Source organism: Aspergillus brunneoviolaceus, assembly GCF_003184695.1.
Source record: "Aspergillus brunneoviolaceus CBS 621.78 unplaced genomic scaffold BO95scaffold_68, whole genome shotgun sequence".
NCBI lineage: Eukaryota > Fungi > Ascomycota > Eurotiomycetes > Eurotiales > Aspergillaceae > Aspergillus > Aspergillus brunneoviolaceus.
The window spans coordinates 100,994-118,000 of record NW_020290798.1 but is presented as its reverse complement, the minus strand read 5'-3'; the positions used below and the strand labels follow the sequence as shown (position 1 = coordinate 118,000).

Sequence of the window (17,007 nt, the reverse complement as noted above, 5' to 3'; positions counted from 1 at the left end):
TTTAATCTATTTAATCTATTTAATCTATTTAATTTATTTAATTTATTTAATTTATTTAATCTGTTAAATCTGCTGCTTCTAACTATTTATTATATAATCCTGAATCTATTTAAGAATCTTTTTATTTTTAAATCTTTTTATAGCTCTTTAAGCTATGTCTTATTTATAAATCTAAAAATAATTTAATTAAATAGCTAGTTAAAAATAAAAAAATAAATTATTAAAATATTACTAGTTTATTATCTATTTTATTATTTTATCTGCTGTTATTTATATCTATCAGCCTGTAACTTAATAACAGGTTTTTTTTTAAATTTAATTTATAATACAGATAATTCAGCTTTTTTAAATAGAAAATAAGAATATAATAAACTATCTAAACTAAAGTAAAAAAAAGAATAATAAAATAAAAACAGTATATTTATTTTTAATAGTCTAACTAATAATAAATATACAGTTTTTTAGTTATTATATAATATAACTAAGATATATAGTCTAAACCGAGCTATAATTATATATATTTATATATATTTCTTACTATAAAAACAATAGTTTTATAAAAAACTAAATTTTATTAATATTATTAAGATTTTCTGATTAATTCTTTTAGATAAAGATAGAGAAGATACTAATTTTTTTTTAATTATTATTTTCTAATTTAAAAAGCTTGTTTCTGTATATTTTTAAATAATAATTAAGATAGTCAGATTAATAACTGCTTAATCTAAATATATTTTAATTATACTAGAATCTAAATAAATATAACAGAAGAATCTTAATATTAAAAATAGTTAAGACAGTTAACCGCCTGTTTTTTAGCTATATTATAGTTAGATATAAAAATTTTCTTAATCTGGCTATAATCTGGCGGTCAGATATAAAAATTCTAATTAACCTGATCTAATCTGGCCGTTAGCCACTCTAATAATAAGTATAGTATTTCCAGCAATACTGTTATACAATACCTACCGCTACAGCAGCCCATATCTACCACTATGGCAGCTGCTTCGGGGTCGATACGGATTTGTCGGGATTTTAATCCGGATGTTTATATTATTATATTACTTACTTCTTTTTTTTATATAATATATTGTTCTGAGATTCTTTAAAAAAGAAGATTTCTTAAGAATTAGTCTTAAAATTAATAGAAGACTATTTTTAACTATCTTGCTTGCCTTGTCTAACCAGTATATTTACTGTATTAAATAGTTTCTAATAATTCCTAATTTTTTTTACTTTTAGTTATCTAAGAAAAAGTAATATATTATTTAATAAATCTTTGTTAGAATTATTTTAAGATACTTTATCTGTTTTTAAATTATATTATCTAATCCAAGCAGATATTTAAGAAGTGCAAGCTACTATTTACCGATTAAAATAGTTAAAATAATTAAAAAAACAGATTTAAATATTATAAATAAAATATAGAGATATCAAATTTTTAATAGAATTATAATAATACTATACTAGCTCGATCTTATCTTCTAAATAAGAAAAAAAAGAAATTAAACTTAAAAAAATTTCTATTTTCTTTCTTTAGTTTAGTTTATAACAGAGAATAGAGTAGATTTATAATCTATTATATATTTTTAAGAAAACCCCTCGGAAGTATTAAATAAAGAATTAAAAAATTCTAGCTGTAATTAGCTATTTAAATTCTATTTATCGGCAGAGATAGTACCAATATATTAATAAAAAATCCCCGAAAGACTACTGAAATATTAAGAAATTATAGAATTATTTTATTTAATAAATTTTTTTTTATTTAAAATACAGCTACTTTATAGTTTAATATTATAAAACAGTTTAAATAAACCTACCAGTAAACTAATTAGAATCTAAAAAAGTTTTATTCTTATTTAGATATTTTAGAGTATTATTTCGAATCTAAATAAAATAATAAATATATATTAATCTTTTTTTTAAAGCTGGTACCGGAACTCAGTTAATATATTTATAAATATATATTAAAACTACCGGACTTCCGAAAGGAAATAGTATCTATTATTATCTATTATTAGAATATATTAAACTAAAAAAGAAAATAAGATTTAAAAAGCCGAGAATACTATCTAAATAAGACTTTTAGAAAATCTGGATTTTTATAGTTTAATAATAAGTTCTTTCCGTCTAAATCCTCTCAAAATAGAAAAAATAAAAGAAAAAAAATTCTTTGCTGTTATAAATATAATAGTAAATATTATTTAGCTAACTAATATTTTTATAGAAATAAAAATAAAACTAAACCAGAACCAATAAAAAAAGAATAATAGTTAAAAAAGCCTTTATATTTTTAATAAACTGGTTTAAAATAGAAACTATTACTTGCTTTAATATATTTATTTGCTTTAAAAACATACTTAAAATCTATATAGACTTGGATTTGTACGCTGAGATTAATCTTATTAATTATTAATATATTTAGTAATTTTATTTAAATACAGTCTGTTTTACAGCTCTACTAATTACTATAATTAATTACTTTATTATAAATATCTATAGTATATAAAAAATTTCTATTATTATTATTAATTTAAGAAAAATTATATAATTATTTATAAGATATTATATAGCTATTAATTATAATCCAGATCTTTCTAGAAGTCTTATTTTACTTTTAATAACTATTTTAGAAGATCTATATATTTATTTATCTATATAAAATTAACAGTAGTAGTATAAAATCTAAATATTAAAAATCTTATTTTTTTATAAATTTATAAAAGCTTGCCGAAATCTTGCTTATATTTATACTATTATTAAATTTTTAAAGAATATCTGGCTACTAGAAGATAAAGTCTTTTTAAATTATTTATAAATTAAATTTAATAAGATTATATTATCTTCTAAGCTTTAAGATTTTATAAATATATTTTTTTCTAGTTGTTTTTAATAATTTTCTTTTTACAGACCCTCGGACTATACTATTAATCTAAAAGATAATAAAATTCTATTATATAGATCTATTTATTTTTTATCTTAAGTTAAGCTCCAATCTCTCTATTATTATATTAATAAAAATATTTAATTAGAATAAATTTAATCTTCTAAAAATCCTATAAAAATTTTTATTTTTTTTATATTAAAAAAGAATAGAGGCCTTCGATTATATATAGATTATAAAAAACTTAATAAGATTTTAGTTAAGAATTACTATTTTTTATTCTTAATTTTAGAAATTCTAAATAGAATTATAGAAGCTAAATATTTCTTTAAGCTAAATATTTAGAATATATATTACCAAATTTGTATTAAATAGAAAAACGAATAAAAAACAGTCTTTTAAACCTGTTATAAATATTTTGAATATTTAGTTATATTTTTTAGATTAATTAATACTTTGGTTATATTTTAAAACTATATCTATTTAGCTCTTTATAATATATTAGACATTTTCTGTGTTGCTTATTTAGATAATATTCTTATTTTTTTAAAAAAACCGCTCTTCTTATACTCTTTATCTATATTAAGTATTAGAATACTTATAAAAAGCAGATTTTTATATTAAGCTATTAAAGTATACTTTTTATTAAGATTATATTAAATTTCTAGAATATATTATATCTTTATATAGTATATTAATAGATTTCCGACGAATATCTAATATTTTTATATAGCCGATACTAACTATATATTATAAGATCTAAGTATTCTTAGAATTTTATAATTTTTATTAGTATTTTATTAAGAATTATTTTCTAATTATATTACTACTAATCTTCCTTTTGAAAGGCACCCAGAATGGAAAGAAGTTTAAAAAAATAATATTAACTAATAAAAAAATAATAATATTTTAACAGCTTTTTTATAATTTTAAGACTATGTTTTTATTAAGATACTTTAACTTTTAATAAAAAATCCGAATAAAAATAAATACTTCTTAATAGAATATAGCAGAAATACTATTCCAGCCGGATAATTATAAAATATACTACTCTGTTATATTCTGGTCGAAAAAATTTAATAATATTAAAACTTATTATTTAATTTTAGACTAAGAGCTTTTCGTTATTATTTATTTATTTAAGTATTAGTATTAATATCTTGAAAAGCTATTATATACTGTTAAAGTTTTTTTAAATTATTAAAATCTTTAGATTTTTATAAAACAGCCGAAGCTGAACGGCTGTTAGATTTAATAATATATATATTTTAATAATTATAATTTTATTATTTAATATCGGTCCGATAGATATAATCCTATCGATCTGCTGTTAAAAATAAAAAAAAACTTAGAAATTCTGTCTAATATAAAAATTTTAAAATTAATATAGTATTAAATAGCTGATAAATCTTTTATAAGATTACAGCTAGTCTCGGAAAAGTTCTAGCTAGAATATAATAAAATATTCTTACAAAAAAGTCCTAAATCTTATACCCGCTAATATATATTAAGTTTATTAAAATCTAAATATAATTAAACCGATATAAAAGCAGTTAACTAGACTGTTAGAATAAAAATATTCTATAATTTATATATTAATATATTAGCAGTATTCCGAGTATATAAATATAAGAATTTATTATATTCTAAAACTATTAGAGCAAGCTTGTTTTATAATAAATATATTAGTATATCGGCAGCGTTTCGAGTATATAAAAATAAAAATTTATTTTATTTTAAAATTAATAAGAAATTATATTCTTTAATCGAAAGAATCTAAAACAGAGATATAAAAATATATTATTAAAAACTTATTATTTTAAAAGATAATCCTAGGTCTAAATATTAGAAAATTAATAAAAATAATCTTATTATATACAAATACTACTTATATATTTCTACAGAATAAAGTCTTCGGTAATATTTATTAAATCTTTATTATAATAATTAGCTAGCAGGCTATTTTAAATAATTAAAAATAAAAACTCTTCTTAGAAGAAAATTTTATTAGATAAATCTCTATAAAAATATAGTTATTTATATCAGAAAGTGCTCTGTATATTAAAATATTATATTTATTAGATATAAACTATATAGTAAGCTTAAATTACTGCTGATTTTTAGCTAATTTTTCGTCGAACTATTTATAGATTTTATTACAGATCTATTTTTTATTATAATAAAAAATAATATTTTAGATTTAATTCTTATTATTATAGATAGATTTATAAAATAATATTAATTTTTATTTATTTTATATATTATAACTGCTCTAAAACTTGCTGAACTTTTTTATAGAAAGATTAAACTCTAGTTTAAATTATTTTAAAATATAATCTTAGATAAAAATTTTTTTTTATTAGCAAATTTTAGTTCCGAGTTGCTTATTATATTTAGATTAAATTTTATTTATTAATAGTATTTCGACTTTAGACTAATAGTCAAACTAAAAGAATAAATCAGACTTTTAAATAATATCTTTGATATTTTATTAATAAAAATTATCTGAACTAGTCTATTCTACTATCTTCTACTTAATTTATTTATAATAATACTCCGAATTTAACTACTGGTTATTCTTTTTTCGAGGCTTTCTTAGACTATTTATTTAACTTTTATTTTTATACTAAGGTCGGTACTTTTCAGAAAAAGATTTTTACAGCTAAAAATCAAATTAATAAACTAGTTATATTATAAAAAAATCTATAAAATTATTAGCAAAAAGCTAACAAAGCAATAAAGAAATATTATAACAAAAAATATTAGCTAATAATTTTTAAGAAAAAAGATCTTGTAAAGCTGTTTACTAAGAATTTAAAAATTAAGATTTTATATTAGAAGCTAGCTTCTTAATATATTAGATTCCTAAAGATTCTAGCAGCTATTAAAAAATAAATATATTAAATTTTTCTGTCTAACTGCTATAATTAAATCTATAATATCTTTTATATATTATTATTAAAATAATAGAAATCTAGTATAGATTTACAAAACCAACTCTATTTTTTAGATTTAAAAAAAAAAAAAGAGTTTAAGATCGAAGATATTAAAAATAAGCAGATTTTTAATAATAAGTAGTATTTTTTAGTTAAATAAACAGACTGGCTAAATAAATATAATAAATAAATCCCGGAAAAATCTATAAATAATATCCAGCAAGCTATTCGAAGCTATAAAAAATAAAAAAAAAATTAAAACAACAGAAAATATCTTATTTTTAAATACAAAAAAAACAATCAAATCTATATCGAATTACTATATTAGATATATTCAAAGATTAATACTAAAATATATAATTAAAACAAAAAATTTCTGTAAATAAGCCGGATTTTTATTAAAAAACTACCGGATTAATCCGGCTAATTAGTACTATTCTTATAAAAGATAAGTAATAAAAAATTAAAATTATTTTATCTTCTAAATATAGAAATTCTAAAAAAAAATCTTGTTATTATATATAGTATATATCTCGCAGTAAATCTTTTTAAAAAATATCTGCTTAGCTCTAGTCTATAAAAAAAATCTATTATTTTTAAATATTAGGCGAAATATAGTTGGATTATTCGCAATAAAATAACAGCCCATAATAAAAAAAATAATAGAAAATTAAATTAGATTAGTAAATTAGCCTACAAATTAACAAAAAATTAATAAAAAAATATATAATAATCTTAGATTTATTAATATCGGTTAGTTTATATTTACGGCAGTAGACCAGCTCGGCTGTTTTAAAACTAATAACTAAAGCTAGAATTAAATAATTAATCTAAATATAAAATATTAGATTTTAATTCAGATTCTGATTAGAGGTAGTATAGTCGATAAAAAACTTTTAGCTCTAGTTTAGAATTTATAAGAATTTAAAAGTATTTTTTAATATATTAATTAAAATCTAGTTTTTATTAGCCTAAGAAATCTACTAAAAAACTATTAAAATATATTTAATAATAAACTTGGTTTCTACTAGAATACTGTTTATATGCTATAAATACTATAATATCAAAAATACAGCTAGATACAAAATTTTCTGCGTTGATAATATTAAAATTTTTAATACTAGTTTTTAAATAATGCAGATAGAAAAAAATCTTAGATATAATAGGCATGTCGGCTAAATAATAGTAAGTAGTTATTAATATTATATTAAAAAACAGTAGAAATAAGAATTTTAAAAGAATAAATCAACAGATAAAATATAAAATAAATAATAAAAATAAGAGCAAAAATAATAAGAAAAGAGAATATAAAAAAAAAAATTTAATAGAAAGTTAAGATATAAAAATAAATAAAAATATATTAATTTTTTTTATTTATATATATACTTTATATCGGATTCTGATTAGATTGTTAACAAAATATATACTTTATTTATTATTTTAAAATCTTTTATTTACAGAATATGCAGCCTACCAGATAATTTTTTTATTATTATAATACTAAATTCTACTATTTAAAGAATATTATTAGCAGAAATATCTAATTAGAATAAATAATAAAGCTATTTATAGTTATACTACTATACTAGATAGCCCGGCTTGGCGGAGGAGTATAATTATTATATAATATCTATTACTACAGTAGTCTATATTTATTATTATAGCAGCTGCTTTAAAATTAATATAGATTTATTAAGATTTTAATCCGGATATTTATATTATTATATTGCTTATCTTTTTTTTTTATATAATATATTGTTCTGAGATTCTTTAAAAAAGAAGATTTCTTAAAAATTAGTTTTAAAATTAATAGAAGACTGTTTTTAACTATCTTGCTTGCCTTGCCTAACCAGCATGTCTACTGCGTCAAGTAGTTCCTAATAAATACTTAACTTATTAAAATAATAAGTTTTATTTAAAAGTAAAGTTTTATAAATAATACTTATAGAAATATAAATTTTAATTATATTTTTTTATACTATAGTTTATTAGTAAAAAATTTATTTAAGTATTAAAAAGCAGCTTATTATTTTATAGATTTATTATAAATAGATATCTGGTATTTTTCTTTTTATAGTTTTTTATCTAAAAAATAAACTATATCAAGCTTACAAAAATAATATATATAAATATTATAAATAATACTAGCTTTTTCGTTAAATAAAAAATTCTAATTAAAAAAGATTACTATTATTAAATAATTTAATTTTAGTATAAGCTTATATAATACTTATTTCTCTGCTGTCTGCTTAATATAATTAGAGTGTTTATAATCTCTAGTTAAAATCTTTTAATTATATTAATTCCAAACTTAATTACTTTAATATTACTAGAATACTTTTGAATAGATCTTTTTTTTTAAATATTATATTTATATTATAGTTTTTTAATTTCGCCCGCTGACTGTATATCTTCGATTTTTATACTAATTTTAGTAAAATTTAGATTTTTATTAATTTTTTGTTTTTTTTTTATAAATAATCAACAAATAAGCCTATTTTTATAAAATTATTTAAAACCCTGAAAATAGTCTATATAAATATAATCTAAAAATCTATTTTTTAAAAAATTAATAATATTAATATTAAAATAATTCCTAAAATAGTTATTGCTGTAAATAAATTTTAATTTATATATAAAAATCTAAGCTATAAATATTAAAGAATATTTAGCTATAAGAAATATTAGCTAGACTTAAAAAACAAAATATAATTAAAAATTATAATAATCTATCTTAAATAGTTTTTTTTAACTTATAATATATAGTATAAATTATAATACTAATAAAATAACTAATATTAGTAAGATATTTTCTTAAATCTTTTTAATATTTTTTTTTATAAATAGATTTTTGCTGACTTTAGTTGTTAAAATATTTTTTATAATATATTAATTTTTAGTCTTATTATTTTGTTAAAAAATTAGTTTATTTTTTTTCTTTAGAATCTTCTGTTTAAAAACTTCTACTGTACTTAAGAATCCAAAAAAATTATTATTAATAAAAATTATATCTAAAAAATATAATATTCTAGAATAAATCAGTTTATTACAGTTTCAAATAGTAGTATTAAATTTATTAATATTAATTTATATTTATATTTTTATAAGAATGCTCGTGCGTATTATTTATATAATATTCTTAGAGTCTTTATTATTCTTAATAAATTATTAATCTAAATATTATCTGATTTTTTAAGGGGCCTCTATATCGCGGAATAAAATAAGTTTAATATTCTATTATTATCAGCAGCTAATTTAATAATACTATACTTAGATTTATCTTATAATAAAGACTCCTACCGGTTTTATTTTTAAATATTAGAATTAAAAAGAATACTCTAAATCCTATACACAGATTCTATAAAATTATAAAATAAAACTAAACACGGTATCTTCTAGTTATAAAAAATAGATTATTAATAGTTTAGAAAGCAATTATAGTATGCTTAAAACTTTTTAGCTTAAAATTATATTTAGATTTTTTTATATTTTTAATATATTTTTCTGCAACTAAATTATACTTAATCTACTTTTAAAAGTTAGTTATATAACTTTTTTATATTTTTTTCTAGTATAAAGTATATTTATACTGTATAGATTCTATCTATTATAATAAAAAATCTTTTTTTTAGTCTTAAGATAAAATCCCGGAATAAATTTTTAAGCCTAGACTAAGATCGAGTTTATAGTCAGATATCTGTTAAAATTAAGTTTATTTTTAATTAAATTAATATACCAGTAGATAAATTCTTTAAGCTCTTTTAAACTTAGTATTTAATATTTAATTCTAATCTTATAGTTCTCGGATAAGCTTTTTTCTTTTTTTAAAAATTTATAAGAATATAAGAAGACTCGATGTTCTAAAATTCAAAATTAATAATTTATTTTTTATAATAATATATTTTTATTTTATAATTATTTTTTATTTCTTTAGAAGTTCTATCTTCTAATTTTTAGATATTTTTAACTTAATAAATATCCGTATTATAGCTTTACTTTTAATAAAATTTATAATAAATCTTTTTTTTTCTTATCTTAATTAGTTCTAGAAGCAGAGGTATAAACGGTTATTATTAATAAATATAAATAAGATCGAAAGATTAAATAAAGAATAAAATATAAAAAAATATAATAAAAAATATATAAGAAAATAGATTAATAATTAATAAACTTAAATAAAATAGAATCTATTTATATCCGAAATAAAAGAAAAATATTTTAGATTATATATTACTATTCTTTTATTATTAATCTATCTATTTATAATAAAAAGATAATCGGTATTAAAAATATTTTAAATCGGAAAAACTAAAAGAAATTAACAGCTTTTATTTTAATAATATTTTTAAATTTTATAGGTTTATATTAGTATCTTAGATTTCGATAAATATTAATCGTATATTGTTTAAAGAGCCTGTTCTAGTTATATAAATTACTATAGTAAGTAAATAGAAGCTGCTTAAAATTACTGATTAAGTAAACCAGAATAATCTAAAAGCAACTAAAATTTTCTAATACATGTTTTATAAGCAGTCCGTAAGTATTCTAGAATATATACAAATTATTTATATACTGCTCTTATAAAAGCGGCGGTATCTTAATTGGATAAGCAAATAGGAATTACAGCAAAACAGTTCACTTATATACTATTTAAACCCACCGCCACGAGCTCATTCCTTGAGCCAGAGACCATCGACCAAAATGACCACGCTTGCCAATACAGGTGAAGGTCCGCTCCAGGTGCCTGGATTTGGCTCCATCCCCTTGGACTACCAGCTCCCGCCAGAGGCCCGCTTCGCCCATGGGCTCGTGGACTATCGCCACTCCCTTCGACTAACCAAATGCGAGATGGCCATGCTGCGACTCATGCAACGAATTACGGAGCAGCCAGAGTGGGATCGGGCTATATTGGACTTTGACGAACCCCGACTCACGCAATTGGCACCGGGACGCCACGGAAGGACCTGAGGGCTTCCTCATCAGTGCTGCCGCATGGGATTGGTGCCTGGCCGAACTGCGCGATAAGGCCGGGGAGTGGCGGAGAACAGGACGTCTGTTGACTTTTGACAGCTCCTCGGTCGTGTGTCAATCCGATGTGTCAATAGCGTCCAACCAATTTTCTTGGAAAGACGAGCTAAAAGAAGGGTTCCAAGCCGAGGTAGCCCGATTGCGCTCACAGCTGGGACATCCAGATTGCCCCCTAGTGGATTCGTGCCTGTATCCGCTCGTCTATGGCCACTCCAGGGTTCTCGTTCACGGCGGGCAGGTGGCCTTGGGCGATCTGTTGAGCTCGGAGGGGGGTTCTCTCGGGGACATGCCGGCTCCCCCACCTCCTCATCCCCTAGATGGCCTCCGACGTCCGATAACTCCTTATGAGGATTTACATCGCAGGCCCGGGCTCGGTGGGAAGGAGAGCTGCTGGTCGAACCGCTTTCAATGGCTTCCCTATGAAGTACGGTTCAAGGATACGGCCACAGCGCCCACGAACCCCATAGACATCCGAATCACTTCCTACGTCAATAACCTGCATCCCGCTGACTACCGTCAGCTGTACAAGCACCTTGAGCACCTGATCGCGCGTTCCATTCCTTCTTGGAACAAAGTCCTATTTTACGGCAACACCCATGGCCGTCATCCGCCACGCATCCTGACATATGGATGCCGCATCCATAACCATCACGACGAGCACCCATTATTCAATCGGTTGGCATCGTATCCCCGCTGGCAAATGCAATGCCAGACGTACAAGGAGTGGCACGAGCTTTGTACCGCGGTCCGAGAGTACGTGCAGGGGCCCGAGCCACCGAAATGGAAGCAGGCGGATCCCCTGCCCCACGAGCCGGACAATCTACTGGATACCATACTCCCTCCGGAGCATTGGGACGTCCCCAAGGAAGTGCACATACTGGCCAGACTCAAGCGCACCCGCCAAGCCTGGTTCGATCACCGGAGCCCGGGCAGTCCTTTTCTACTTATCGCACCAAGCAAGAGCCCTTTGGCCTGGTGGACCCCAGTCGGCCGGGGAATTTGACCCTGGTCAAGCTTCGTCTCGTTGACCCTCACTACCGCATTTGCTCAACACGGAATGTGCCTCCGCAACAGCATGACTGGTGGGCCTCGGCCGCGAGAGAGGCAGCCCAGCTGGATCGGCGCTTACCGCCAGAGCTAGTGTGATCTGTAATGGAACACATTGGACATCCGCCATTGTCTGCGGCCGAGGCAGAAACTTGGCGTGGAGAATTCCTCGGCGACCACGAGCGCGCGCAAAAGGCCATTGATGCGTGCGTGGGGCACCATCTTGTCACTTTTCTTCCTTACGATGAGAGAACGGCACGACGGGCGAGGGATGCAACAGCTGGTGCTGGATATGAATCACCATAAGATCTTGTCCCTTGATCTGGTTTTGGGTGCGGGTAGTAGGCTTCCCGCGGGGAGGCGTTCATGATGCTCTACCGGTGTTGGGTGGGTTGCAGTATATGCGTGGGAGAGCCTCGGCTTCGGGAGTAAAAGCAGAAACGACACTCAGTACTTACTCGGTGTAGAGTCCAGACAAGACTCTAGCAGCACGGGTTACGAGCAAGCTGTAACATTTTTATATGTTGCTAGTAGGCTTGGACATACTCAGATTGAGACACGGATTAGGGTAAATATAGATGTAAAGTATATGAACAAGAATGAGAATAGGTATGGACCCTGAAATCACCACGCTGTGTCAATGTGCTTTGCTTTTCCGGTTCCGCGTTACCCTGAAGCCAAGCCCAACGCCATATTGTGAGACACGTATGCACGCCAAAGAGATAAGGACTCGTGAGAAGGAGGAATGTCAAGGTATGTGGAAGCTAACTAGGCGGGGTGGAGAAGGATGAAAGGGGGGTGGAAAGGTAGTGGGGCACCAGAGGTGCCTGGGGTATCTCAAGAAAGAAAGTAAAGCAGAACACTTTCATCATCGAGAAAGGCTCACAAAACTCCGCCAGGTAGATTGATTTGAGCTTGTCGCCCTTCGAAACCAGCACTATTCGGCGCTGAGCCGCTACCGGTGGGATACATGTTGTTCTCCGGTGGATGGACTTGTTTCCGCAGCATGAACATCGGCTTCCGTCCTTCGTTCTGAAGTTGCTTGAACAAGATCAACGGTCTCTCCTCTAGCCCGAGACATCGTTCCTGGTCACCATAGACAATATACAGTGCGTATTGCTTCCAGTCCGCGTTGATGTTGTACTTCTTCAAAGCGGCGGGGAGGACTTTATGGCAGGGGTCGTCCAACGATACTCGGAAAGACTTGAAGATTTCCACACTCGGGGGGTCCCCAGTCGCTCGAGAGTCTGACCGTGTCGGGATGTCAGGGCGCGTGGCTTGCGTTGGGGTAGGATTTAATCGGTCGGAGCGGGATTGGGTCGGAGGCGTGTCGTCGTGGTGGTTGTGAGAGGCGTGGTTGATGCTGGCCGAACTAGGCTGTGAGTAGGCCCGTGAGGCCAAAGTCTGCGTGTGAAGGTTGCCTGGGGAGGTTGGCGACGGGATTCCTGGCGATAACTGGGCCTTTCCGTTCATCATCGCCATGTGGGACGAGTTTGCCGTGGACGGATCCAACCCACCGCCGTCCCCATACATGCGTCCTTCGTGGATGGAAGGTGGGATATAAGTGGGTGAGCTGGTTTTGGGGGTAGTCCCGCCGGTGTGTCCTCTCTTGGAGAATGTTCTCGAGAGAATCGACCCCGAGCGATCCAGGAGCGTGATTCCAGAGGGCGAAGTCAGATTCGGGGGCTCGTGATATGTTTCTGTGCCAGGCGCGGGGACCGCCGATGGGGGTGGCAGCGGTTGCGATCGATCCTTGGCCATCTTGAAGACGGGTAGGAGTTCCTCTCGCAACCGACGATAGTCGTCTGCCATGCGCCGCAACTCTGCCTCCACGGTGACTATGCGTTCGTCTCGCAATCGGATGGACTGAATCAAACGAGCGACATCGTCTTGAGTGGCACCTTCGTTCATACTTTGGTCGGCAGCTATGCAATCGAACGTCAGCGGACTATTCCAGTAGCCAGTCGAGGGATACACGTACAGAGTGGAATGTAATGATCGGCGTCCAGCGGAATGTCTTGCTTGACCTTGGTCTCGTACACACTCTTGAGGATGGTCAAGCGGTGCCCCACACTAGCGATACCCATCTCTTTCAATTCGTCATGTTTGAGTGCGATAAGCGCTTCGCCAACGATTTCGTTCTCTGTAGAACCCAAGAGTCAGCACGGATGAAGAACCTTGGCCGCGCCGAGAAAATATCATCGAAGAGACACACCTAGAAAAGCCGCGCAGTACTGACGCAGACCCAAAGCGGCAACGAAATGTGCGCACTCTTCGGCCGTCCATTCTGTAATGATTGTCTTAGGCGAGCGAGGGTTATCGTCGAAATTGGCCAGGGTGGTCGGGGTATGTTCGGCGGAGGGAAACTCGGACTCGGAGGGGGAGGCTTCCGAGTCAGTGGCTAGGTGAGGGGATGTGATGACACTGCGTTCGTACTCGTCGTCTGCGTCGGAGTCGGCGTGGTAGGAGGTGTGGAGAGACATGGTGGATGAGGATCAATGACCGGCAACGACGCCCAACACGAAGAGGGGGGGGACGGACGTCGGACCGGTTTGGGGGGGTGAATGAGACGGCGCCAGGTGTAGCACGGGCGAATTTAGGATGGAGGGAGCACGATCGGAAGGTATCAGACTGTCTTGGATGGATTCTGGGCGAACAATGGAGGAACTCTCAATAGCGCCGGTGATGAGTTTCAGGATTCGAGGTTCCGGGTCGGAAAGCGGCTCGTGTCAGATACGGCGGGGGTGGTTGGAGATGGCTGGGATGAGATGTGGGGGATAGACAGGAGACAGCCTTTGACGACAGTCGAATTCAAATCTTCAAGGCGAAAGAGGAATCCGGCGAGTGGTGGATGATGGCCGTGATTGCGAGGAGTGGAGTGGAGTTCCTGAGGCCAACAAGGCTAATAATCACAGGCATGCAGCCAGAGCGGGGAAGCTGGGGGGGAACAGGGAAGGATGAGGGAGGAGATCGGAAATGTGATGACGGCCACGGTGGAGGTAATGAAGGTGGAAGAAAATGAGGATGGTAGAGAGGGGGAAGAGGAATCTCTCTATTGTATTGAAGAAATAATAAAAAGGAAGCAGAAGAAGAAGAGAAGGAGGAAGAAGCCGGTCAGTTGAAAGTGAGAGGAGGAGGAGGAGCAGCAGCAGCAGCAGCAGCAAGCAGCGAGGCAGCTGGTTGGGCGCGGAGTAGCGAACGAACCGCCGAAAGGGAAAAAGAGGCGCTTCGATGCGTGGATCGCCGCACGTGATCTTCCGCGGTCTGGACCACATTGACTTGGGAGGGAACACTTATAAGTGATCTCTATCTATCCTCCATCTGATCCATCATCGCACACAACATGCAATCGAAGCACTGAGGATATTCCCACTGGGGCAATATCACCGTTATCCTCCCCTGGGAAAGACCACTTATTAGTCCTTAGTCTATCCTCTATCATCTCCATCAAGACGATCCATACTATGGGTTCCATGAAAACTTCCCCCCTTTCCCGTGTCCATCCACCACGACCACTACCACCACCACATCCAAGCTCAACTATCCCATATCAACCCCCAATATTCCGATTCCGATATAGAATTAGTATCGGCGCCAAGCCCACAAATGTCTCTTCTCCCCTGGATTATGGGGGAGACTAGCGAGGGAACTATTTCGATTCCAAGTTCGGACTAACCGAGGGAAAAGAGCCCAAAGCTCCTCCCACGATATTGTGCTGCTGCCCTGTCAAAAATCCAATAGTGCCGGAGCCTTGACGTTTTTGGGGAACTGGGGCCTTTCTGCTCTCCGCCGCCGTCATCGTGCCATGGCTTTTCTTCTGACTTATTTTTGTCTTGTCTTCTCTCACTCTTTTTAAGTTATTAACGCGCGCCCTCATTAACTGACTGAATTATTGGCTCCTACAGATTCTGGCCATGTTGGCCAATGGTGTTGTTTTGTCGGGCTGGCATGTCTTTGCCAGCCCTATATCAACCGGAACGATATTAATAAATAAATAATCTGTGCCTCCATCCCTCCCCCCCCCCCCCCCTTTTCTGGGTCCGGAGTCTGAGGACCTCGGAGTCGAGTTGGAGCCAATGTCTTTGATGGAGGGGCCGAGGGAAATAAACTCCTTCTAGAAGGTACGATCTGGGCCGTAGTTGAGGTCTGCGCTGCTCGTATTGATTATCATCCTCTCAGACAAGATTCTGGTAAAAATGAATGTGATTGTATCTGTAATCGTCTACAAATGCCCGGCTACATTCGGGGTCGTCGCCATGCTGCTGCACCTATGACTCCAGTGAACTAGTCACAAAAGACCAAGTCCAGGCAGAAACATTGTACTGAAGTACAGTAGCCACCCGTAGCCTTTATGCAAGGTGATCAAATTTTGTCTTTTTTTTCCCCTTCGCACAGGATCTCAATTCCGGATCTACTAGGCAGGCTGGATGGGTCAACGTCAACATCAACGGTCACTGCACTAAAGCACCCCGACTGGGCTCCATAGTACACTTTCGCACCACCGACAGGGGTGGAAAAGACCCAACCTATCAACTCTCCACTTTGATCTACTCATCCTCCGTCGTTGAAAGTACTCAGTCAGTACTGCTTCCGAAAAAAAACTCCATTCAACGGTCTCCATCCCGAGCAATCCCTCCCTCCACCGTCGTCGTCGGAAAAAAACCCATTTCCCCCGACCGGAACATCTTGCATCAATCTCCTGTGGATATCTGCACGGCACTGTATACACATAGTCCAGTACATACACCTCGCCACCAAGGATCAGCCTTTACCCACCACCTTTTAGCAAACCGAGCAAGGGGAGCTTCGGATGGAGGTCGCACAAGCGTCTAAACCGACATTACACGAACATGTGGTGGCCTGCCCCCCTCCCCCCCCCCCCCCCCCCCCCCCCAGCCATCGCGGCACGCTGCCTCGCAGCCCCGATCAAATCGTCTGGCGGCTTTCAGCATGGAATACCACGACCACGAACCAGTGTTATCGATAGGTAAGGTTTTCCTAGGTATAGTGGAGCCAGCCCTCTCCTGCAAGCCGGCGACTGTAGTACGTAAGGTCGAGTTCGAGGGTGTACTTAGTATCTCCGGCGCAATGATTGCATCGTGGTCTTGGTGC

At 31.7% G+C, this 17,007-nt stretch overlaps 3 protein-coding genes across 3 annotated transcripts; 2 read left to right on the top strand and 1 right to left on the bottom strand.

Annotated features, from left to right (window-relative positions):
• Positions 1-3,046: 3,046 nt before the first annotated feature.
• BO95DRAFT_371472 (uncharacterized protein) lies at positions 3,047-3,229 on the top strand (the record flags this gene model as incomplete). The annotated part of the gene is made up of 1 exon (XM_025582960.1): positions 3,047-3,229. A coding segment is annotated over one exon (183 nt), but the record flags the coding sequence as incomplete, so codon positions are not given.
• A 7,292-nt stretch (positions 3,230-10,521) lies between these two features.
• BO95DRAFT_467131 (uncharacterized protein) lies at positions 10,522-11,994 on the top strand (the record flags this gene model as incomplete). Its single annotated transcript, XM_025589266.1, has 3 exons — positions 10,522-10,629; positions 10,712-11,757; positions 11,835-11,994. The coding sequence occupies 3 exons, from the start codon at positions 10,522-10,524 to the stop codon at positions 11,992-11,994; spliced, it is 1,314 nt and encodes a 437-aa protein (XP_025438731.1).
• A 653-nt stretch (positions 11,995-12,647) lies between these two features.
• BO95DRAFT_241797 (adaptor protein STE50) lies at positions 12,648-14,591 on the bottom strand. The gene is made up of 3 exons (XM_025581355.1): positions 14,111-14,591; positions 13,877-14,038; positions 12,648-13,820 (listed from the first exon to the last, which is right to left on the bottom strand). Exons 1-3 carry the CDS (start codon positions 14,376-14,378, stop codon positions 12,778-12,780), a joined length of 1,473 nt encoding a protein of 490 aa, XP_025438730.1. The 5' UTR covers positions 14,379-14,591; the 3' UTR covers positions 12,648-12,777.
• Between the last annotated feature and the right edge of the window lie 2,416 nt (positions 14,592-17,007).